General features: G+C 38.1%; 1 protein-coding gene across 2 annotated transcripts in view; it reads left to right on the forward strand.

Annotated features, from left to right (window-relative positions):
- The window catches only part of CTNNA2 (catenin alpha 2), a 460,539-nt gene that overhangs the window by 54,307 nt on the left and 382,751 nt on the right, over positions 1-23,481 (forward strand). For both annotated transcript variants that reach the window (XM_014258992.2, XM_014258987.2), the window contains exon 2: positions 321-427. In XM_014258992.2, coding sequence (XP_014114467.1) covers positions 326-427 — 102 coding nt within the window. In that variant the 5' untranslated portion in view covers positions 321-325. The remainder of the gene's footprint in view (positions 1-320; positions 428-23,481) is intronic.

A 23,481-nucleotide genomic window follows, 5' to 3' on the forward strand; every position in this document is an offset into this window, starting at 1 on the left:
GCTCCAGTTTGGGGTCTCTCTGTGGGGTGGAGTCCTTCAGGATAAGCCTGCTCCTGCCTGTGCCCTCCATGGGATGTGGTTCCTTCAGGACACACCCATTTGCTGTGGTGTTGGAGGTACAGGAGTAAAAAGAATTCAGAATATAAATGTCTAAGCCCCCATTGGATGTGGCAGTGGCTCACCAGGGAGTTCATGGGAGTAAAGGAACGCCTGGAAGATTATGGAGAACTATGTGGCTATACGTATTTATTCTTTAAGTAAATGCTATGCATGATGTGGGTATTACACTAATAATTTTAATGTAATTTTATCTGTTCCAGGGAGTATGACTTCTGCAACGTCACCTATCATTTTGAAATGGGACCCCAAAAGTTTGGAAATCAGGACTCTCACAGTGGAGAGACTATTGGAGCCACTTGTTACCCAGGCAAGTGTCTTTGGTTTGTTTTGTTTCTTCCTTCAGCCTGATGCTGTGTTTACTCTTTTTACGTAATTATCTTAATAGTATTTGATAATAAAAACATAAGCAGTTTTTGTTCGTGATCTCTGTTGGAAAGCTCTGTTCAAATGTGTTTAGAGACTCTTGTTCTAAATAATTTATAGTCTCAAAATGTGAGCAGGAGTACAGTAGCAACAACTATTTACTTATGTCTGTCTTATAAGGCAATTTAGAAACTTAACAAACAGTCAGTCTAAGACAGGGATCTGACTGAGATATGCTACTGGTTTGTTATTTTATCATGAAAGACAGGTTCAAAATAAAAACAAAGCAAAACCAGCCATCCAAATTACAGAAACTGTTAAAACCTGCTTCATTCCATGCTGCCATCACTTGGGGTGTATGTAAAGGCCTGGTGCCTTTCTGAGTTGCTGTTAATAATGGAAAGCTGCTTCTTTAAATCCCTCCAAATTATGTCTGTATGGTTCCTCTGCTCTTTCAGTGAGTCACTTTCCAAAGAAATGACATCTGTTTGTCTTTCTTTGTTCTTGAAAAAAAAAATTATGTTATTTTTCTACAAATTATTCTGGACATGAAAGTCTCTAACTGTGTACACTGAGTCTGTACTTTACAGACTCAAGGCAGAGAGAGAGTTATTTCATTTCACATGGTGAAAACATGGTAATTAACTTCCATTATAAACCCTGATCATTTTGTTTTTGATATGAAAGACAGACTAAAATCCTGAATTCACTGTGAAACCAACTGGATATGAGGTTGCCAGATCGCTGTTATTCTGGTACTGATGTTGGCCCAGCAAATGAAGGTGCTGTGCACCAAACTCTGTTGTGAAACTGTCGTTACTGGCTCCTCTCTGAGGGAATTTCCTGTTCTCCTTTTGCTTTATTTTCCACTGCTTTGCCCAGAGAAGAGAAAACATCAGCCCAGAAGCTGCACAGTTTCACCAGGTGCTGGGTTAACTTTGGGCTCAGCTACACCTTTGTTTGATAGCACGCTTCAGCAAATGTAAATTGAGAAATTACAAGCTGGAGCTACAGGACGTGGATGTCTTCAATGATAAAAACTCATGTTCCCAAGATTGTATTTTGATGAGGAACAATGTGTTTCTATTTTAGCAGCATGTCAAGGAAACTAGGGAAAACAAAATGCTGCCAAGAGAGGGTAGAGAAATGTTAGGCTATTGTTTTATTCAACTTTTATGAATATTTCCATTCTTTAGGCTATTGTTTTATTCAACTTTTATGAATATTTTCATTCTGATTTCTTCTTTTCATAGGTTCTAGAAAATATGAATGAATACATAAATAAAATAAAACCTCCTTTCTGAGCACGTAATTTGATTTCTTGTATTAGGGAAATAAGTAGTTTTACTTATTTGCCTCTATTTGATTCCAGTGGAGTATGTTTGACTAAAATGTGTTTCATATGAGCCACACAAACGTAATCACAAAAACTCCAAGTGATAAAAAATGTCTTACCTTCAGATTTCACTTATCTGTTGCATTTTTAGCTGAAGCTATTCATCTGCTCTGTTTTTCTCAGATAGGTTAATGATCATCCCAGTTTTAAAGACTTTTTATATTCTTCTGTGCCTGGAATTGCATTTGCAGTCTGCTCAGGTCAGGAATAGTCTCTAGTTTACCTCTGTGGGGGCTCTGAACTCAATCTCCCTGTGCAGTGGCAGCCTCCACAAGATGCCACGTGCAAAGATTGGGATCTCCTTGAAAAGTTTCAAAGCAATTTCCCTCCTGAGAGAGAGAGAACATCTAATTTGAAACTTTATCTTGGCAAACAAACAAATAAATGAATATATTTATAGTTATTTAATCCCATTCCGTTTGAGCTCTGAAGTCCACTTGTGGATTCAAAAGAGCTGCTTAATGAGAAGATCATAGAGATGGCAAGTTCTGCCATAAATCATTGAAACAGATCACTGGATAGAAGAGAGAGATTTAATGGCCACAAATTGCAGCAGAACTTTGCTGCAAAAGTTCCTGAGTGACCTTTGAAGGCAGTCCTACTTCCATGGAGTAATTCAGGTTGGAAAAGCCCTTCAAGTTCATTGAGTCCAACCTGTACCAGTCCCCACCTTGTCGCCAGCCCAGAGCACTGAATGCCATGTCCAGTCCTCCCTTGGACACCTCCAGGGATGGAGCTCCAAACCTCCCTGGGCAGTTCCAATGCCTGACCATCCTTTCAGTGAAGAAATTCCTCCTGGTGTCCAACCTGACCCTCCCCTGGCACAACCTGAGGCCATGGCCTCCCGTTCTCTTGCTGCTTCTCTGGGGGAACAGGCCCATCCCCACCTTGGCACACCCTCCTTTCAGGGAATTGTAGAGGAGCTTTGACCAGCAGTTTGGAGAAGATGAAATTCTGAGTCCTCTACAGCCAAAATTTGCCTGATCCTGTGATTCCCATCACCATCAGGACAAATTTGTGTATTATTTTGGCATTCAGACTTGAATAGTCAGAGTACCCTCTTGTTCTCCAAGCAGTGCATGATCTTGGACAATGCTGGAAAAAGTGGAAATCATTGTACACAAGTTTTAGGGCTCCAAAAATGCTAATTTAGTCCTTTGTATCTGTGAACTTTGAACTCAGTGTATGTATAGGCACATGACTGACAGATTTCCAAATGATGGCACATCCACTTGTTTCTACCGATACTTCAGAGAGTAACGCAGAAATGTGATGTGGGTTTGACAAAGAACACCTCAGTAGGAGAATGGTGCATTAAAAGTGAATTTTAGACAAGCTCATTAGTGTTCCAGATGAGAAAATATGAATAACCTAGGAATTGATTTAGAAAGAATTATAAGACAAGAAGGTTGTCTGAGCCGGAGGCAAAAAAGAAAATAAAAAAAATCCAAAAATCTATTAACTGATCATGAGAATGCATTAGAAATGACAGAACTGCATTTATTCTAGGAAGCCCTGAACTAGCAAACTAATTAAAACTTGGTGTGGTTGTCAGAGATGTGAGAGGTTGGAGCTTGCTGGGGTACCCTGTTCCCAGTGCTTGTTGTCGTGGTGGAAGAGGAGCAGGTAGGGCCTGTCACGCCGTTTATTAATTTGCCATTACTGAGATTTTCTAAGAAATACTTGCTAGAAAATAAAATGATTAGCGTTGAAATTACTAATTGAGATGTGTTTCTTTTCTCTGGCTTCAGTGTCATAATTAGCGAAAAACAGAAGGTAATTGTATTTATTGCTACTTTTGTTTTCTGACCTTTTTTTTTTTACTATAAGTCTTAGAATTTTTAATTCCACTGCATGTTTATAAGGAAATATAACTAAAATGCATTCTCAAGGGTTGTTGCCTATTACTGTCACCTTCCTGCATAGTAACCAAGTGGGCTGCAGTTTTATTTGTTAGACTGTGGGTGGTATTCCTAAGAAAAAAGAATTACTTTTTTAAGAGGGTTTTAACTGCAATTACATGATATTTTATGTATAGCAGAAAAATAAGACTTTTGGATGTTGTCCATAAGGAGTCAGGGGATATTTTTTTGTTTCTGGTGGTTTTGAGTGCTAATTAAATAAGAATAGGAATGCAATATATATATATATATATATATATATTTGTGTGTGTGTGTGTTAAGAAGAGAAAAGAAATAAATGCCAGCTATAAACCACCAGCATCCATGCAATTGTTTTTTGGAAAAACACCAAAAAATAATCATGTATGATTGTAATAATAATAATAATCATAGATGAAGAGATGAAGGAGCTGTGTCAAGCTTTTGAAGATCAGATTTGCTCTTTTGCTAAGATTAAAATTTTCTAATGTCAATCTGTGGTTCTTTTCATTAGTTTTGCCTAGGAATATTAAATAGCAGCGTGGCTGTTTTATAACTGTGCCTTTATTACCAGAGCCAGGCAGCAGCTGGGCCTTTTAGGATCTTTACATTTTTGGACTGTTATTATTGCAGAGTTTTAACAACAGCACAAATAATGGTGAACGTTCCTGCTGCAGATTGTTCATGAGTGATTTTGTTTTCCTTCAGTATGACACATTTTTGTCCTTCTAGATTTGCTGGGAGGAGACAGTTCTGAATTGCAGTGCATGTTTTGTGGTTTTTTTTTCCCAATAAATTTAAGATGCCAGTTACAGCATCTTAGAGGAAGCAACAGTATATCATATGGCAGACAAAATTAAATGATTAATGATTTTGCATTTTTTTAAATAATAGCATCACTCAGTAAATTAATTGCCTATACCTATGAAATGAATAATTTATTGGTTAGAATTCCAAATAGTTTTATTTCGTATAGTTTATGTAGAAAATCATAATAATCATGGCTGACGTTATTATTCATGAACTTAGGACTAATCCAATTCCTTGTACTCTGTGTTTGGAAAATGGGAAAATTTCTATATAACCATAAATATAAAAATATAACTATCTTCCTAATTGTTCCAGTTAATTAGATGTTACTTATATTTGCTGAACTGGATTTTACTGAATTTGAACCCTATATCTGGTGTGCTCTTTTCCATGGGAAATATATTATTTATTAGTCTTGTCATCTGCATTTGAACCACAGCTTTACTTTTGGAGGGTTGGTGAATGTCTTTGCGTATTTCAGACAAGTTTGGGAGAAGATGGGTAACAGAGAACTTTTGCCTGATACCTGTTGCACTTGCTTTAGTATTTGCATTGAATTCTCCAGCAATTTCTTTATTTGATAACTGGATTCAGCTGAAGTTGCCTTCAAGACAGACCTAAGGGAAAATGAATCATAAAGGTTTATTTATCATTCAGTCTCAATTCAGTTGTATAATAAGGTAAATATTAGGTAATTTTTTTTCTTTTTTTTTTTCTTTTTTTACCTGAACAGGACTGATCTCCCATTAAACTAATTATTGTTTAAGCTCTTTCTGTCAGAGCAGTCCTAAATCTGTGGTGTTTTTGGGAGTGTGAGTGCACCAGCCTTCCCTGGCATGGATGAGGTGATGGCTGCTCCATGTTGGGGAGACAAAGTCGAATGGCATCACAAAAGGAATATGGAACTTTTCTCTTTGAAACTGAACTTTAAACATTTTCATGAAGTTATTGTTTTGCATAGGAAGAGAATCCTCCTTTCTCTTTCCAAGCATTACAGAATCATAAAATTGTTTAAGTTGGAAAATCCCTCCAAGATCCTCAAGCCCAACTGTTCCCCAGCACTGCCAAGGCCACCAGTGCCCCATGTCCCCAAGTGCCACATCCACATGGCTTTTAAATCCCTCCAGGGATTTAAATTTAAATTTTAGATTTTAAATCCCTCCAGATATTCCAGCACTGCCCTGGGCAGCCTGTTCTGGTGCATGACCACCCTTTCATTGAAGAAATTGTTCTTGATATCACATCTAAACCTCCCATGGCACAATTTATGGCCATTTGTTCTTGTCCTAAGTCTGCACTATGTATTGCTTAAAATAATTCCTGAACTGAAAACTACCAGCTGCCTTTTTAGTTCAGGATGTTTTTTCAACCATTTGTTTCTGTGAGAGGCATCTGCTGCCCTCTGGCCATCCCTGTTTCTTGTTTGCCATCGGATTCAGTAACATCTGTGCCTTTCTGCCAGCTCTAGTTGGGATCTTCTCGGTGCGGAGACTTTTTGTGCTGTCTGTGAGAACCTTTAGCTCAATTTTGTCTTTTCTATTATCATTCTCCTGTGCTTGAAAGCTGCATGGTATTTATAGTATGCAGTGTCCTGTAAGGTCTGGACCTTGTCAGTCTGTGCCTCCCATTTTATTCAGTGTTTAGAGGTGTTTGTGGGCGTGTTTGTACTTTGGAGTTTATGCGTGCGCAGGTTGGCATTTGCAGAGGGGAGAACGAGGACTCGGAGGGCTTTAGGTCTCAATCATTACTTCCATGGTCTGCTTTTATGGAATGATGGTTCTTAACTCAGAGCAATGCAATATGATGGCTGCTTTTTCTCCTCTCCTGCTGCACAAGCCAATGTGAAAAGATGGTGAGAAAATTTGTCACTGGTGTATCGTAGCTGGAGATGCAGATTGTGCTGGGTGTATCTTAGGTGCGTGATAAGCTGTGACTGAGACAAGCTCATGGCTAAAATGAACCTGCTCTAATTTGTAATTGTAATTAAATCCTAGATTTTCCATGCATTGGGTAACTCCTCAATTTTCTTCATCATTAGACAATTATTAGTGGCTCAGGGTTAGCAGAAAGCGTTTTTGTCTTTATGTGATACGGACAGAATAATTTTCTTTGCAGAATGGTTTGGTTGGAAGGGACCTGAAAGATCACTTTGTTCCAACCCCCTGCCATGGGCAGGGATACCTTCCACTATCCCAGGTTGCTCCAAGCTCTGTCCAGCCTTGCTGACTCTTTCCTGTAAATGTAGGAGAGAATTAGTGCAAGCAGTTTCATTGCTGGAGCCCAGGAAGGTCCCTGATCCTGTCTCCATCCTGTATCCTGAAATAGTATCTTTGGAACTCGTCTAGACAGCTTTCTAACCCAGTTCTATTCTTGCAGATGGTTTTCTGGCAGCTTTCATGGAAGACTTCTCAGAAAATGTTCTTGTCTGGGATTTCTAAACTTTAATCAGGAAGATAAAACCAATTACTGAGGTGGTTTGCTTTTGCTTGTGTCCTTGAAGATGTATAGAGAGGCCTAGTGAAACAGAGCTGTCCCCAAATGCACAACTCAGCAGGTTCCTAGCAATCCTGTTGATTTAACTCGGGTCATCCCTGTAGAAGGGGAACATCTTTTGAGGGAAAACTGGCTTTGGTTGCATTTTTAGATGATTTTTTCTGTATTTGCTTGAAAAGCCGTTCTGTGTTTTGGGGTTTTTTTCAGAATACCTTGTGAACTACCTGTCACTTCCAGAGTTTCTCAGGGTCAGCAAATATATAAGCAAATTATATTTGTCTTCTTTTATGTTAAAAATCAAGGATAGGTATATCACCTTACGTTTTAAAAGACCATAGCGTAGTTAAAAGGCAGTGACATTGATAAAAAATAAGAAATTATTTTCATTTTGGCTGATAAGCAAATTCTGGTTGATATCATAAACTTTTATTTACTCAAAGTGTTTGAGTAAATTTTTCTTCCAGTTGTTAAATTAAAGTCTTCAGAATTACTGCAGGAGATGCAAGTGCAAATATACTAATTTATATAACTGGAATGTTTGTAAGCCTAGGATATTTTTGTCATACAAATGTAGTGTTTTAACATGGGGGCAACTTGAAAAAAAATGTTTCTCATATCATTAAATGTGAATCCAATGTATTAAAATAAATAATTTTAGTCACATACTGTATGGGCAGGGTCTTGGTATGGTTTGTTAAGCAGCAACTTCAAAATAGATGTTCAAATATCCAACTGAATGTGAACTCATCATAACATGATAAAATTATCCTGAAGTGCATCAGTTGCTGGATGTAAAGTAAATTTTATTTAGGCATTATTATTGTTGTAACATAATGTTTGTTAATGAGATTATTATTGGAAGGATTTCCCCTTCTCAAAAAAGCTGTTGACAAATTGGAATGAGATTAGAGAAGAATTATGTGAATTATTATGGTTTTGTCTTTTAATGGAAGCCTAAAGACTTTGGATGCATTTCATCTATACAAAGGCTTATCAATTAAAAAGCAATTGTCTTAGATTTGCTTCCAGTATAGATTTTGAGACTATTTCTGGTAGCACAGTATAAATAATATTTTATGATTCTAATCTAAACTAAACTAGAATATGGGATTCACACCCTGAAACTAAAATATCCAAACACTAAACACCCTCAGCAGGGATTTTGGAGTAGGTATTTGTAGAAGTAGTAACTTAGTAAGTTAAGAGGTATTATGATCTTAACCAGTGTATGTTTGTCTACCAGCAAGAGGTTGTCTTGTAGTGAAGGTTTTTTATTAATCCTGCAAAATCCTCTGGCTTGAAATAAAATGTTAAGTGAATATAAACTATGAATAAAGTGTAAATTACATGCAAGCTGGAACAGTACTCCTAGAAAGCTGGGAGACTCAGTGCTATCTGAATCTTTGATGAAGAATTTGATATATTATTGAAGTGTGACACTCGTGAGGCATTTTAAATCCTGTGGTCAGTTTGGGCACCTCATGACAAAAAAGACATTGAGGGGCTGGAGAGAGTCTGGGGAAGGGATCAGAGCTGGGGAAGGGTCTGGAGCCCCAGGAGAGGCTGAGGGAGCTGGGAAAGGGGCTCAGCCTGGAGAAAAGGAGGCTCAGGGGGCCCTTCTGGCTCTGCACAACTCCCTGACAGGAGGGGACAGCCGGGGGGGTCGGGCTCTGCTCCCAGGGAACAGGGACAGGAGGAGAGGGAACAGCTCAGGCTGGGCCAGGGGAGGTTTAGGTTGGATATCTGTGAACATTTTTTTCATGGAAAGAGCTGTTAAGGGAATGGAGTTCCCATCCCTGGAAATGGTCAAAAAACCTGTGGATGTGGCACTTGAGGGTGTGGTTTAGTTGTCCTCTGTTAATGGTTGGACTTGCTGATCTTAAAGGTCTTTTCCAACCTTAATGACTCTGAGATGCTTGAGGTCCACCAGGAGTCATAAAACTGGGAAAATTATTACTGGAAGAACAAAACCCTGCAGTAATGGGTCTTCTCTCTTTCTGAATCGGGGAGGAAGAAGGGAGCAGCGTTGCTTATTTTCTGTCATCGATCAGATTTGCCAGGGAAAAGAGAAAATAGATACACCACCTCTGTGATTAAATATATATGCTTCTAATGACTTCGGGAGCAATTTGGATATTGAAGTTTGCAATCCATCTTAGCTTCATTCTTCAGAGTGATCTGATAATCTTACTCACTTTCTTCTTTTTCATTAACTTCATTAGTTAATGTGTCATCAGTCTACAAAAGTTAGAAAGGATAGAAAATAATCCTAATTACTAAAATAATACCCTAATTACAAGATTTTGCTTTGAGGTGTTAATTAACCTAATTCTAATGATCCATGTTCTGAGAAGCAATGGCAGCTTCTGTTTCTTTGCCCTTCAATGTGTATTTCTGAACACTGATTTATTTGCAGTTTAAAGGATTCAGGGCATGGGTACATGGATAATTTTGGTTTTTTTTCTGTTTGTTTCCTGTGTTTATTTCTTTGGAATATTGATTCCATTGGGCATGCACCTTTTAATGGATCCAAGTAGACTTTTTGATAATGTTTGACTGTTTTATGAAATTAATTTTTTTTTTTTTTTGGAACTAGAGAGATCTGAGATTTTGATGTATTTTAAAAACGACCTTGATTTTCAGCCAGAGAAATTTAGATGCAGTTTTGCATTAAGAAAATGGTGTAATTGTGCCTTAAGCACATGATGTAAATTACCATATTTATTTTCCTGTTTGGTAAATTAATTTTCAGTATCTTTTCTCACAAGCTCATCAGTGGTTGGTGTTCTTGAATATTATGTGTCTGAGCAGAAAATGCTCAGATTGGGAAGAAATATCCTCTTCTACTTGTCTCTTTCAATGGGTTGATTAATATTTTCCCCATTATATCTTGGATTTTCTCTCTTATTTAGTCTATTTCTCTATACTCCTGTAGTACTTTGGTACTCATTGAGGAGACTTCAGACCTTTTACTAATTTATAACGATGGTATTAAGGATGTATAACTCATGCTTAGCTTATTCAACACAGATTAATTCAATATTGTGCAGATGACCTTTGATGAATGCACAAGGAATATTTCTCTGCTGAGTAGAAATTTTCCTTTGTGTAGATATCTGTTTTTTAAAATAAGTCTTTTTAATATCCTAAATGAAGTCAGTGCTAGAATTTTCATTCTCATTCAGTTTTTTGGGTCAGTGAGGTACAAGGGACCATCTGCACAAATTTCCTCTCTTCCTTCACGAATAAAAAGATGTTTAGCAAAAAAAAAAAAAGTGTAGTCATAACAAAGTAACCTTGACACTTAATGTGAGTATTGTTCTTTTCAAACCTGTTTTAAAGATGAAAATAGATGAAATTGATTATATGAAACATTTTAAACTAACATTTAAACTACAGTTCAATTTTCACTTAAGAAACTGGTAGAGTGGAAAAGGATAAACCAGAATTATTGGATTTTCATGGCCAGGTTTTGATAGGGACTACCAAATTCTGGTTTATCCTTTTCCACTCTACCAGTTTCTTAAGTGAAAATTAAACTGTATTTCTTAGTTTTAAATGTTTCCCATAATCAATTTAATCTATTTTCATCTTTAAAACAGGTTTGAAAAGAACAATACTCACATTAAGTGTCAAGGTAACTTTGCTAGAAGCTTCTCCATGTCCATGGAGCCAATTCCAGCCAGCTCCAGGATGGACTCACCACTGGACAAGACTGACACCTGTGCACTTTCTTGCTCTAAATCCTTATCTCCTTGTACAAACAATTAATCTGTAAGTTTTCAGAGAAAGCTTTCAGAGAATCGAGATTTGCAACGGGAATTAATTTTTCTGATTAATTTCATCTTGCTCCTTGGTAATGAAAATATATTGTATCTGCTTATGCTAATAATAAACACTTCCACTGGAAGGTGTTCATGTAAAAGCGTAATGAATCCAGTGTGCTGAATGCCTCCTGAATATGGAGTTGTTTTCAGGGAATTTGTATTAAAGTATTCAATTTTTTCCCAGGGAATTACACATATCTGCACCCTTAGTGTGGGATGATTAAGCTTTTACTACCCTGCTTGAAATACTTTAATTGGCAGGTAGTTTTATAATTTTCTGACAAGGATGGAAGAATTTGAGGGAAATGCATGCATATGAGGCATAACATTGGATCTATTTCAATATCTATAGCTATATATCTATCTTCATTTTCTTGTTGCTTTTTTGTCTTCTTGGTCCTTATTCTTTAAATCTGCTTCATTCCTGTGTTTCACCTCGTAAGATCTCTGTGAATGCTTCCATAGCCTGTAATATTCATATTTTTTATTTCTTTTTAAGCTGAGGGACTCAGTCTTTTCATGTATGTGCAGTGTGATAGCGTTGGCTGTTGAAATGTGGTGGATTAACAAAGTAGTGGTAGTGTTTTTTCCCTTCATGGAAAAGCAAATGGTTTTTATTTGAGCAGCTCCTGTCTGCTCAACTGAAATACTTGTTAGAATAGCTGGAAACATGCAGGTGTATCCGTGGTGTAGTGCTGACTGTGATCAGTGAGTTAATTTTATAATGGTCCATGCCCTGTAAATAAGAATTTCTTTATGAGCCACTTCTATGGTGATTAAATCCACTGTCAAATAGATATCTTCATTTTGGAGTTTCTGAATTCAGCAGCGTTCCAGCTCATATGTTCAGATGTATCAGGGTCACATAATTTAGTTCCAGCCAGGAATCACTGCCACTTCACACACAGCCCTTCTCATCCACAGCATATTTTTAATGACATTACTGCAACTCTCAAGAATTCCTGAAAGATAATTTAGCTGTGCTTGTGTTTGAGCACAGAAGAAGAAAGTCCAGGCTGTGAGCTGCATCTCTCCCCTTCCCCATGTGGCAGGCAGCTCTGGAGACAGAACTTTCTACTTCTTGCTGGTTTGCTTGGCCAATAAGAAGCAATTAAGAACATTATCATCTGTATTCATGTTTTGGTTGGCACCTTTTTGCCAGAGATTTCAGTTTTGTTAGGGGCTTTACTGTGTTCCCACCTTGGTTGTCTGTCAGGTTTTGTTTTACCTTCTCAAAGGGCAGCCTGTGAGTCCATCTATCTACTTGCATTTAATTGTTTTGAATATTGTGTAGAAAGTAGTGTTAGATTTTTGTTAAAGAAAAAGTGGGGATGATGGTTTTTGACACTGGTAAAAATTGCAGCAGTTGTACTGGTCTTTAGGGGATTTGATCTCTTTTAAAAATTAACTTTCTTCTAGCAATAGACAAACTGCAAGAGTGGAAATGATTATTGTAATCAACATCCTAGAGCTTTTTCAGGTGCTTAAATTTTTCTGAACTAAAGTTACTAAGCATTTTTTGAAACTGAAGCTTGAAATTTTGAGCTCAGTGTAGCAGAGCATAATATTTTATACATCTTTAATGAGAGATTACTAATGTATTTGTTCTGCACGCCTCTCAGCCTTTTTCACTGAACTGAAAGTGTCCAAGAATAAAATTGATACAATCAAGTTACACAATTGTGTTTTTTTCTCAAGTGATTGGCCCTGCAGTTTTCTCAGTAGGCATTTGAGTCTGTGAGGGATGCTGGCTGCGGGCTTTGTGCTTTGGTTTTTTTGTGGGTTTTTTTGTGCTTGTTTTGGGTTTTGTGGTTTTTCTGGTTGTTTGATTTCAGTACTTTCTATTTTTTTTTTTTTTTTTTTTTTTTTTTTTGTGACTGTTCTGGTTTTACAACCCAGCATCAGCCCTTTAGGCTGGATAAGCCAGGAAAGATATTAAACCTGCACAGATCTTTCCTTTTACATTTCACATGGAAATGAGATGGAAAGCCTGGAATATCAGTTTGTGCTGAGCTGTGTGAGTTTTGTGTATAACCAAATAGTGGGTTTATACATACAATATGGGTTTATACATTTTGTTGGCAGAGAAATTAGAAACCAATTATGTTGAAAACTAAGAATAAATTAAGATGTTTTATGAGCTTTCCTTTTCATTAACAGTGATGCTGCTAAAGCTGATTTGGCCTGAAGTGGGATAGATCCTTCAAAAGTCTTCTGCAACCTTTCCTACAAGACTGCTGGGACAGGGAACCCAAAAGATCTTTAAATTTCTGTAACATCCTTGTCCTCCTGGGCTCTCCTCCAGCCCTTTGCTCTCACAAATCACTTGGGTTTGTCCCCAGGCCCCATCCTGTTCCAAAATACCTATAAAACTTAGGGATTGCATGTCAAGAAAATGCAAAAAAAATTAAATCATTTTTGAACTGGAAGGAAAATGACTGAAAATATTAAAGGTCTCATTCTTTATGGAATGGAATTTTGTGAAGGAAAGCAGTTTTAGAACATTGGAGGCGAGGGTGTGAGAAGTTCAGTTTCAGATTTTTGCTTCCTGTAGTGACTTTTTGAAGGATTATCTTACTGTTCCCATTTGATCATTTTTTTCTATTCTTTCAAATACTTTCCTTGGCCAAAAAATAATTCTAGTTATTAGACAGTCAGTTAAGGTCCTGCGATAGTTTCTTCTCTTTTTTTCTTCCTCTTTATTCTTCCTGGGTATAAGACCTGGGTACTCTAAAATTCTTTTCAGAATCACTGCTTTAAAAAAAAAAAACAAATTAAAAATCACTGCAGTTTTAACCCAAAGGTTTTTGTGCCTTTCTTCAGGCCACACTCTGTTGTGGTCCTTGATTTTCTCTGCCAAACTCTTCAGTAGGTCCTTGTTTTTCCAGTCATTGTATCAGTGTTCCTTAAGGCTCCCATGGTAAGATCTGCTTCCAGGTTCTTCTTTACCCTTGACTCTGACACAGCTTTTGAATTTGTGTGTTTTTATTACAGGAGAGGGCAGAAATCTGCAGGGTTGCATTTATTAGTTTGGAATTACCTGTTTTAGAGAAAATCGTTTCAGGTTAACAGCCTGTTGGGTCTGGATTCATGGGCTGCTTGCAGATTGAGTTTCATGAGGCTTGTTTAAAGAAGTCTTCATTGGAAAGTCACTCATGTTATAATTGTTCTGTGGAACTGGCAGTCTGACCTGCAAGTTTAGTTGCAAATTTCACATTGAATTGCTGGCAAATACAAAGGTAATGCACACTGTGGATGAGTCAGCTGCAGTGAGTCAGGAGCTCTTCTAAACATGCCTTTTACTGATGTGGCCATTAGAATGCTGAGGCTTCAAAGGAAGGTATAAAATTGAATGTAATACATCATTTTTTGTAACCCTTCTCTCCATCTCACTGCCCAGTGCTGTACAGAATGTGATCCTGTTGATTTCCTCGTCGGTGGCTGCTCCAAGCTTGCACGAGGCTGTGTTGAGGTGGGGATGTGGCGCTGTCAATGTGCACTCTGTGATGGTGATGGATTTGTCACCACAGCTCCTGAACACTCTGTGAGGAGCTTATTGAGCCAGAAAATGAATCTGTGTAATCAGCATCTCATCTCACAAAAGTCCAGCAGGGAAGCCCGTGCTGGGTTCCAGCATTTCCATTTCTGTAGGGTGGAACTATCAAAAACTTAATTGTGGCATCAAAATGTGCCTTTTGCTGGAGTCATAAAGTTCCACTTTTGTCCACTGAGAATATGTGGGAAACTTGATATTCATAAAGCCTTTATTAACATTTATAATTTCATTTTATACTCCTGCACAACTCATTTTTACTTTTAATGAGATTTTTATGATGTTGCTTGTCCTTGTAAATTTGTTTATTGTGGTCTTACTTTAGTAAATCTCATACAGGTTACTAAAGAACTTTACATAAAAAACATGATCTGAGGCTTTTTTATTGTGTTTTATTCTGGTTTGACACATTTTCTTTTGAAGTAACTAAATCTCTGTGTTTCAGATGTTTCTGAGACTTAGTCCAGATTTAGGTTTAATAGATTTTGGATTTAGTTAAGATACTGTCTTGATACAAGGTACATATGTGAAAAAAATAATAGCATTTTGCATTACATTTTCCATATTGATCAGGTCAACATGTTCTGTTGACCATATTGATCAAGTCTGATTAACCACCTTAGGCCTGAATGCTCAATTATTTTATGGCAAGATTCACACATTACTCCAATGTTTTTCCTTTTATAGGAGGTGTTTCAGAGGAGGGTGATCCATCCACACACAAAAAAAAAATGTGGAGAAGGATGAAGGGGAAAAGAAAAAAAAAGTTTTACTGAATCAGATTGTGTGTTGCTGCTTCTAAATGAATTTGGAAAATATATTTTGAATATCTTCTCCCCATGTAAGACTTTCGATTATATTGTATCCCCCAGCACAGTAAATATTCTAATAATTCAATATTGTAAAATTTCTAATCTTCTTAATATTTTAAAATATTCTTAATATTCTAAAATTTCTTCTGCTTGGAGATGAGATACAAGTGATGTTTCACTATTTATCAGGCATTTCTGTTTGCTGTATCCTCTTTATTCATTTAGCACACACCTCTATTTTTGTAAGTCATTGCACGCAGGGAAGCATAAGGCAGCTGGTCCATTCCCATGGGAGGACCAGGGAGCCAGTCAGCCATTCTGCAGCTGGAGGGATGGGAACTGGGTGTACTGGGGAGAAAATGATGGGAATCTGGGAAATCACAACCCTTCAGGGGCTGAAATGCTCGTGGAATGAGTGCTCACAGAACAGCCTTGTCTGCCTTACTGTGAGCGCTTCATCCAAAACAAAGAAACTGCTTGCAGACTTATCCTCCCAAGGTAAATTTTTTGTGACAAAAGTGTTGTCCCTGAGTCTCTTACCAGATGTGTATAAAAGACCAGCAAAATCTAGTCAGAATGAAAATCTGACCTGCTTTTGCCTTGCTTCCGAAGTGGCTGATTGGAATAAAACATTGCTGGATGAGACAGCTGAGCAGTCATCTCACTTCATGAAGGAAGAAAAATAACTAAAAACTCAAGTATTTGGAGAATGCTGTAGGCAATTTGAAAGTTTTGGAGATCAGAAGAGAGCTTGCTGTTTTGTGACACATGTTTGGGGTTCTGTGGTACTGCAGGGATGATAAACCAGTAGACTTTGAAAGAAAATGTCTGTAAAACATTGGTGTTTGTTCCACAGGTTTTTGCTAGTATTTGGTTTTTTCCTGGCATGGTTGCCCAGCAGTAGGATACAAAGAAAATACATTCTTTGATACAATGAAAATACATTATTTTTATCCAAACTTTATCAGCTCATCCAAAATTGGAGTATTTGTAAACATAACTAAAATTGGAAGATTTACAAGAATTATGTCGTTATTTTTGGTGAGGCCCTGGCACAGGGTGCCCAGAGAAGCTGTGGCTGCCCCTGGATCCCTGGAAGTGTCCAAGGCCAGGCTGGATGGGGCTTGGAGCAACCTGGGATGGTGGAAGGTGTCCCTGCCCATGGCAGGGGGTGAATGGGATGATGTCTAATGTCCCTTCCAACTCAAACCATTCTCTGATTCTCAAGTTATACAAACACTGCTGATTTGAGATCTGCATTACTTAAAGCAATTATTTTTTTTTTATAATCTGATATAGGAGAGTGAAATTACAATTTTTTTTTAAAAAATATGTGTCAAAAACTGAGATGTTGGGAGAAGGGTCCTGTGAGCTTTTGAATTGTTCCTGCTTATTGTTCATTTTGAGGTTTCTGAAGTAGAGAGGCATGGAAATCACTTGGCCACATTTTGGAAAAGGTTCAAGGTGGAATGAAAATCCAAAGCAGCCAATGCCATGTTGGGCAGCCTTTCTCCCTCTGCTGCCTTCCTGACCTGCCCCTCTGCCATGCAAGAGATGGGGACACTGGGTCTGCTCAGCAAACAGGCTGTAGGACACTGGAAAAAAAAACCTGAAAACAAAAAACCCACTTTTGATTGATAGTGGTCTGGAAATGGTAAAACCACTGTTGATGAGCCTCTTCACAAAAATGTAGTGTAATATCAGCAGCTGGAGCCTGAAACTGGAGCGAGGGGGAAGATATAATTTCATGCAAATCCATAAATACTTGAAAGCAGAGTATTAGTAGCAGATTGTCTCAAGTCTAATATTCTCTACTTATTTGTTTATTAGCTGAGAGGAATTAAATTTTCTGCTTTCTCGTCCTTACAAGTTTGTGCTGTGAGAAATACTGTGGCATTTTTAACGTGGTATCTTACAATCCTGTTGCATGACTCTGGGATTTACTGGTTCATTTTTATTCACTTGATTTATGAAAGCAATTGAAACTCCTGCTAATTTTGCTGAAAGTACTTGTTTAGTGCTAAGGACATACTTAAGTGCTGTGCTGGGTACAGGTTTTCCTTGAAATTCCTCCTTTGTAAGAATTGGAACTTTCAGTCCTCTGTTTCTTTTTAGATGCTGCTTGTTACGAACAAGTGGTGGTTAAAAGAAAAAAAAAAAAGAAAAAAGGGATAGAAGAGGGTCTTATTCCTTTTAGCCTGTGAAATCAATAGGACTGTCCTGGATTGATTTTTGTACTAAATGTCTACTAAAGAGACGTTTTTCTGAAGTGATACAATCTTAATTCTTTTTATAGTTGCATAAAAATATTTTAAACATTTATGTTAACTTTGCTGTTAATGTGTGGCAGGAAATTGCCTGTAAAATACATTTTCAAAAAGCATTAGGACTGATAAAAGTTGTACCTTGTAGATTCCACAAGCATCCCTAGATTAATTTTAAATCATGTATGCTTTTAAATACAGATTCCTACAGGTAAATGTAAAATCAAATTATTCAAAGATGGAAAAAATAGAAGTGCTGCTTTTCCTTGTGAACGAGAATTATAGATAAAACCTTTTTTATAAAAAAACCTCTGTATTTTGCTGAAGGAGATACTCAAGATTTAAAATTCTGGTGTTTTTTTAGCTGTTAGAATAAAAATTACACATCATGGCCTTAACTATGCAGAGGCTGCAGAAAGGTGATTAAACTGATGCTGCAGCAGAGGTGTTTGTGCCATACCCTGGCACGGCACGTGAGCAATATTTTCTGTCGCTCACTCAGCTGCTCTTACACATCTCTGCTTTCAGCACAGAGAGATATGGGCAGATTTACAGCCATCTCTGAACAGATCTGTGGAGTGGAGCAACCCAGTTCCTAAGCAATTCTTACACCCATTTTTCAGGTGGGACTGAATATGGTTTTTAGTTCTCTGGTAGCCAAGAAATAATTTTTCGATGACAAAAACTGGTTCTGTTGAAATTTTCTTCCAGCTTTCTGAGAGGATAGCGCACTGACACAGGGATTAGCAGCTGCTGCATCCAGGCAGCCCCTTTCAGAGGCAAAGTCCTGTTCCAAGGCATCAAAACTCCTGAAGGATGGATGCTTTGCTAAGATCTGATGCTGGGAAGGGCTGGCAGGGTGAGCCATATCTCCTGTCTTTAGCAGGGTCTGGGAGAAGGTGGCTGTGGGAGATCGCTTGCCTCTGTAAATTTTCAGGGATCACTCTCCTTGAACCACTGGTTGTCAGGAGCCAAGACTTCCTCAGCCTCAGATTTGGGCAAAAAAGGAGGTAGAACATGAAATTGGTGAAGGCTTCTCAAAGGGGATGTGCAGGGAGGAAGGTTTGCTCTCAATCACTCTCCTCCCTCAGTTTTTTGTTCCAGTTCCACTGCCTGTTTCTTGAGGCAGTGATTTGATTCTCAGCTAATTCTTGTCAGCACTTTTTGTGGTGCTTGTACAGGGTGTAAGAAACATGGATTTTTCCATTTACCTCCTGTAGCATGCATGAAACTTGACTAAGGAGAGCCTGGTGTATCTTGACATGTTTAAAACTTTTAATACTGCCTGAAGTGACATTGCCAGGGGGAGGCCATGGTTCAGGTGCAGCTGCTGTGGAATGGGATTTACTCCCTGGTTTCACTGTCAATAAAGGTGTGTCAACCAAATGGTATTGGGATTTTGTCAGTGTTGTAACTAAAGGTGCAGACGATGGAATGGAGAAATGCCTTCAATGCCAAGCTTGAGCTGGAGCTGGAAGCCTGCTGGGAGACAGAATGAGGAGTCAACGTAACCTTGTCAAAGTGCAAATGATAATCTGAAAATATAGAATCTAATTCAGTCCAGACAATTAGAAAGCTCTGCCTTTGGCCAAGTGTAATTAACTGCATAAATACACATCAGTGACCTGCCATTGCAGAGGAGACAAGGAATTGTAGTGGCTCATAGATGAGCATGGCAAGAGTGTTGTGATTTACTGAACAGACCTGCACTAAATCAGCTGTGGGTCAGAGATAAACCATCCTGAGAAATGTTCATTCCTTGCTTTTCAGCCCTGGTGGGGCTGTACTGGTCAAGCCAGGTTGTAGATTCAGAGATTATCCTGAGCTGGAAGGGACCTCCCAAGATCATTCAGTTCAACCCCTGGCTCTGCACAGACACCCCAAAAATCCCAGCCTGGGCATCCCTGGCAGCGCTGTCCAAACTCTCCTGGAGCTCTGGCAGCCTTGGTGCCCATTCCCTGGGGAGCCTGGGCAGTGCCAGCACCCTCTGGGGGAGAACCTTTCCCTGAGATCCAACCTAAACCTTCCCTGGGACAGCTCCAGCTGTTCCCTGGGTTCTGTCACTGTCACAGAGAGCAGCAATCAGTGTCTGTCCCTCCAAGATTTGATGTGATGCTCACTTTAAGCCCTGCATTGAGGAAAGATTTGAGTTACAGGGGGTCTAGATAAGAGTGATAACTAAGATTGGAAACCTTGAAAACATGACTGTGAAAGATGGCACAAAATGGAGCAATTATTCTAAGGAAAGGTGGGTGAAGTGGAATGGAGCAGTTCTCAAATACATGAGGAGGCAATGGGACAATTTGTTTTCTGTGGCAGGAGTGGGTAGGAAGAGAAATAATGGACTTAATTTCCAACTCAGAAGATAGCAAATTGTTATCAGAAAGAGCTCTCTTGTAGTAAGACTGGGGAAGCATTAAAACAGATTTCCCAAGGAAGTCATGCAGTGGGTGGTATTCAAAGATTCACAGAATCATTAAAGTTGGAAAAGACTTCTAAGATAATAAAGTCCAACCTTCATCTCAGCACCATCACATTCACTGTGTCCCCAAGTGCCACATCCACACGTTTTTTGAACGCTCCCAGGCATGGTGACTCCACCACTTCCCTGCACAGTCTGTTCCAATGCTGGACAACCCTTCCTTGGCTAAAGGAAAAAGTGAGAAAAGTGTTGAAGGAAAAAGTGGAAAAGGTGAGAAACCTATTCCTGATACGTGATGTAAATCTCCCCTGGTGCAGCCTGGGGTCATTTTCAAGGTCTTTAAAACCAGAGTAGATACTGGTTCTGCCGTGCCAGTGCCAGGAAGGACAGAGAGGTGGAGCTGGTTCTGTTTTGCAGTGAGACAGCCCAAATATTTTTGCACTCTTTCCATGTAAAAGGTGTCAGAACGACTTTTCTGTCTTTCTGTTTTCCTAAATTTCATTCCTTTGCCTTTCTGACCATCAGTGAGCAGTGCCAATCACAGCATTGCTTTGGAATAGCGATATCTTTATGTAAATAATTTTTTCCTCTGTGTGCTTTTTATTTTAGCATTAAAGTTTGTGTCACATTTTATTCCTAAATGCAGCAAGTGTCCTCTGTGCTACTTTATGGTCAGCTTTATTTTGATTAATTTCATTAGCATAATAGTGGCTTTTATGCATACTGTGCCATCTGTTTCCTTTCCACTTTATTAATATATCAAATGCCAGAATTGGTCTTGACTTCTCTGATATTTTTCCTCTGTCCTTTTATTCCTATGTCCTTTTATTTATTATGTCCCTTTATTTATTATCCTTCAGCTGAATTTGAAGGCTGAAGTATTTCACTTCTAAGATCTCTATCACAGGCCCAAGAGAAAGTTGGAAAACTGATGGAGACCTTTGATGAGCAGAGGCATTCTGTATTTAAGATCTTGAGTCCAGGGATCTTAGCTGTTACATTTTAATTACATTTATCATTGAATTATATTATTCTGGGCTTTGGGAAAGGTTATGATTACAGTCTGAGCAATTTCCTGAAAAGAAAAAAACAGATGTGAACAAACACAAAGCATAATATTAAGATTTTTGTCATAGTGTGAGCAGGAAAGGTTATGATGCTTTTTTTGACCTTTCAACCATTTCAGTTCTCAAGACATTTTTCGTTGAGAAGAAAAAGATTGTCAGATTCTGCTAGTCCAAGAAAGATGTAAGATTTTTATTAAGTGGTGGGATTGAGATCAAGGCCTGGGTCAAGAATAAACAACCATGCTCTGTCTTCACACAGAGACTGATAATCAGAAGTAATGAGAAATGCAACTTTAACTAGTGTGGGAGTCTTCACGGTGTTGTGCCTTTTTCTGGGAAATTTCTCTGCTATCTCTGAAAGGGTGATTCTTTACTCTGTATTAAACAGAAGGGAGGAATGTGCTCCTCTGGAGTGTGTGTATGTGTAGGTTTTCCTTTTTATTATTTTTAGAGACTTGATAGTTTCAGGTCAGCACTGAGACTTATTCTCCTAACAAATCATTCCTTTCCACTTAGTCTGAAAGAGCCTAAATATTCTTGGTGAGGAAGTTCTGGCTTCCCCCTGAACTGGTGCTCAAGTTTTGAGACTAATAAACAACCTAATGCCTTCTTAAAAATCGGGGAATTCATCAGCTGGAGATAAATCAGCAGCTCTTCTTCTCGTGGCAACAGGATTTTAAATGGGGACTTTATCTGTGAGTGCAAGCTGTGCCCCCGAGTCAGAGCAGAGCAAAGTTGGGATTCATTACTCAGGCAGGAGCATCATGTACCTAATGAATAATGGGCTTCAGTCCCTTCCCGGCCCCTGCTGGAGCTGCAGAGTTTATCAGAGATGTTGAACTAGCAGGGGGACAGCAGCCTTCAGAGCCTCTGTGGCTAAACAGGAAATATTTGGGGTTTTCAAAAGTTAACAGGTGTGAAAGCCTTTGCTTGTTCAATCAAATATTAAAGTAAATCATTTTTCCATTTATAACAGATTGTATTTAAGAGAGCATAAATACTTAATGACTTGAATTCATTTTCTGGCCAAAAATATTTAACAGATGTAAGTGGGTTTCTATGGTAATTGTCTGAGGTTGTCTAACTTAATGTCCTTTCTGTGACTCCTGTTTCATTTATGAATAAAAGTGAATATTTAAGCCTCATGAACATAGTACTTCCACCTGCATTTGCCTGTGTGGGAAAACATCAGGTTATTTAGATCTCAAGTTTGCTTGGTGGTGACACATATGGGGAATATTGAAGGTGTTCTGTGTGTGAATTGTGTTTGTAAAACAACATCTGTCACTTAGAGGCAAATCCTGCCTCATTTACAGGCAAGGTTCGTTGTTTGCCCCTTGTTTTCATGTTATATTATGATTTTTTTTTTACCATGTTATTTAATTTTGTCTCACCTACTCTATAGTCAAGATTATTTAAAAAAAAAATACCCACAACATTTCGTATGAAACTTGAATTCCCAAGAAAGCCTTTGGGGGAGAATAAACATATCAGTGGTTATTCCACTACTGACCAGCTTCTAATTCTTCTGGAAATCTGAATATATTAATGAAAACAGTTTCTGCTTGTCTAATACTGCATGAAATCTTTGGGTGCTGACCTGGGTTAATTTAGTTGCTTAAGAAAGGAACCTTTCCTCCTGGTTTTATTTTGATTAATTTGTATTCACAGTCATGGGTGAAAATTTTCAAATTATTAAAATCAACAAGAACAACAAATCTTGAATACACAGAGGAATATTAGAAAAGAGAGGGTGACACCCAGGAAATGTAAATCTTTCTAATTATTCTTGTGTTTGTCTTCCTGAAAACAAAACGTTTCCTGCTATTCAATGTGCGTAATCCTGTCCTTAATTTCATATAAATACATCCAAAAAAGACACTTGTTGTTTTTAGACTCATCCTTTTTAATTGCTGATGTTTTCAAGATGTTTAAGATGGTTGTTAAGTTTTAGAGAGTTTCTTGTCAGCTAAAAGCAATTCCTTCACAAATTAATAACTTTAATAATTCTGTGGGTGTGTTTTTGAGCACTGCTCCTCTGTTGCAGACCTGTGTGACTCTGCTGGGATGAGTGCAGCGAAATTGTTCTTCCAAGTTTCTCTTGAAGCTGAGGATTAGCTTTCAACAATTCTGAATAAATCAATATATTTTTGTTTTCTGGAGACAGTATTTTTCTGTTTCAGAAACAATCTGACCAACCAGGTTTAATAAAGATTTACTTAGAAGTTTGTATCAAAAATGCAGATTCTCGTTTTGCAGAGTAAAGTGCAGAGATCTGAGGAATCTCATAATTCCTTAAATTTCGGAGTGCTGATAGTTTTATTTATCTGAAATGTATGCACTGAGCAGTCTCTCACCTTTCTTGTATCATGTAGAGCAGGTCAAACCTTTTAAAAGGGTTTTCCACAGGATGTGTTATTTTTTTCTTCCAGTTCAGTATTAAAAACAATTCAACAAAACCTCAAACACCCAAC

This window comes from Pseudopodoces humilis, chromosome 6, assembly GCF_049639895.1.
Source record: "Pseudopodoces humilis isolate 2021_Gansu_Grassland_sample_001 chromosome 6, ASM4963989v1, whole genome shotgun sequence".
Classification (NCBI taxonomy): domain Eukaryota; kingdom Metazoa; phylum Chordata; class Aves; order Passeriformes; family Paridae; genus Pseudopodoces; species Pseudopodoces humilis.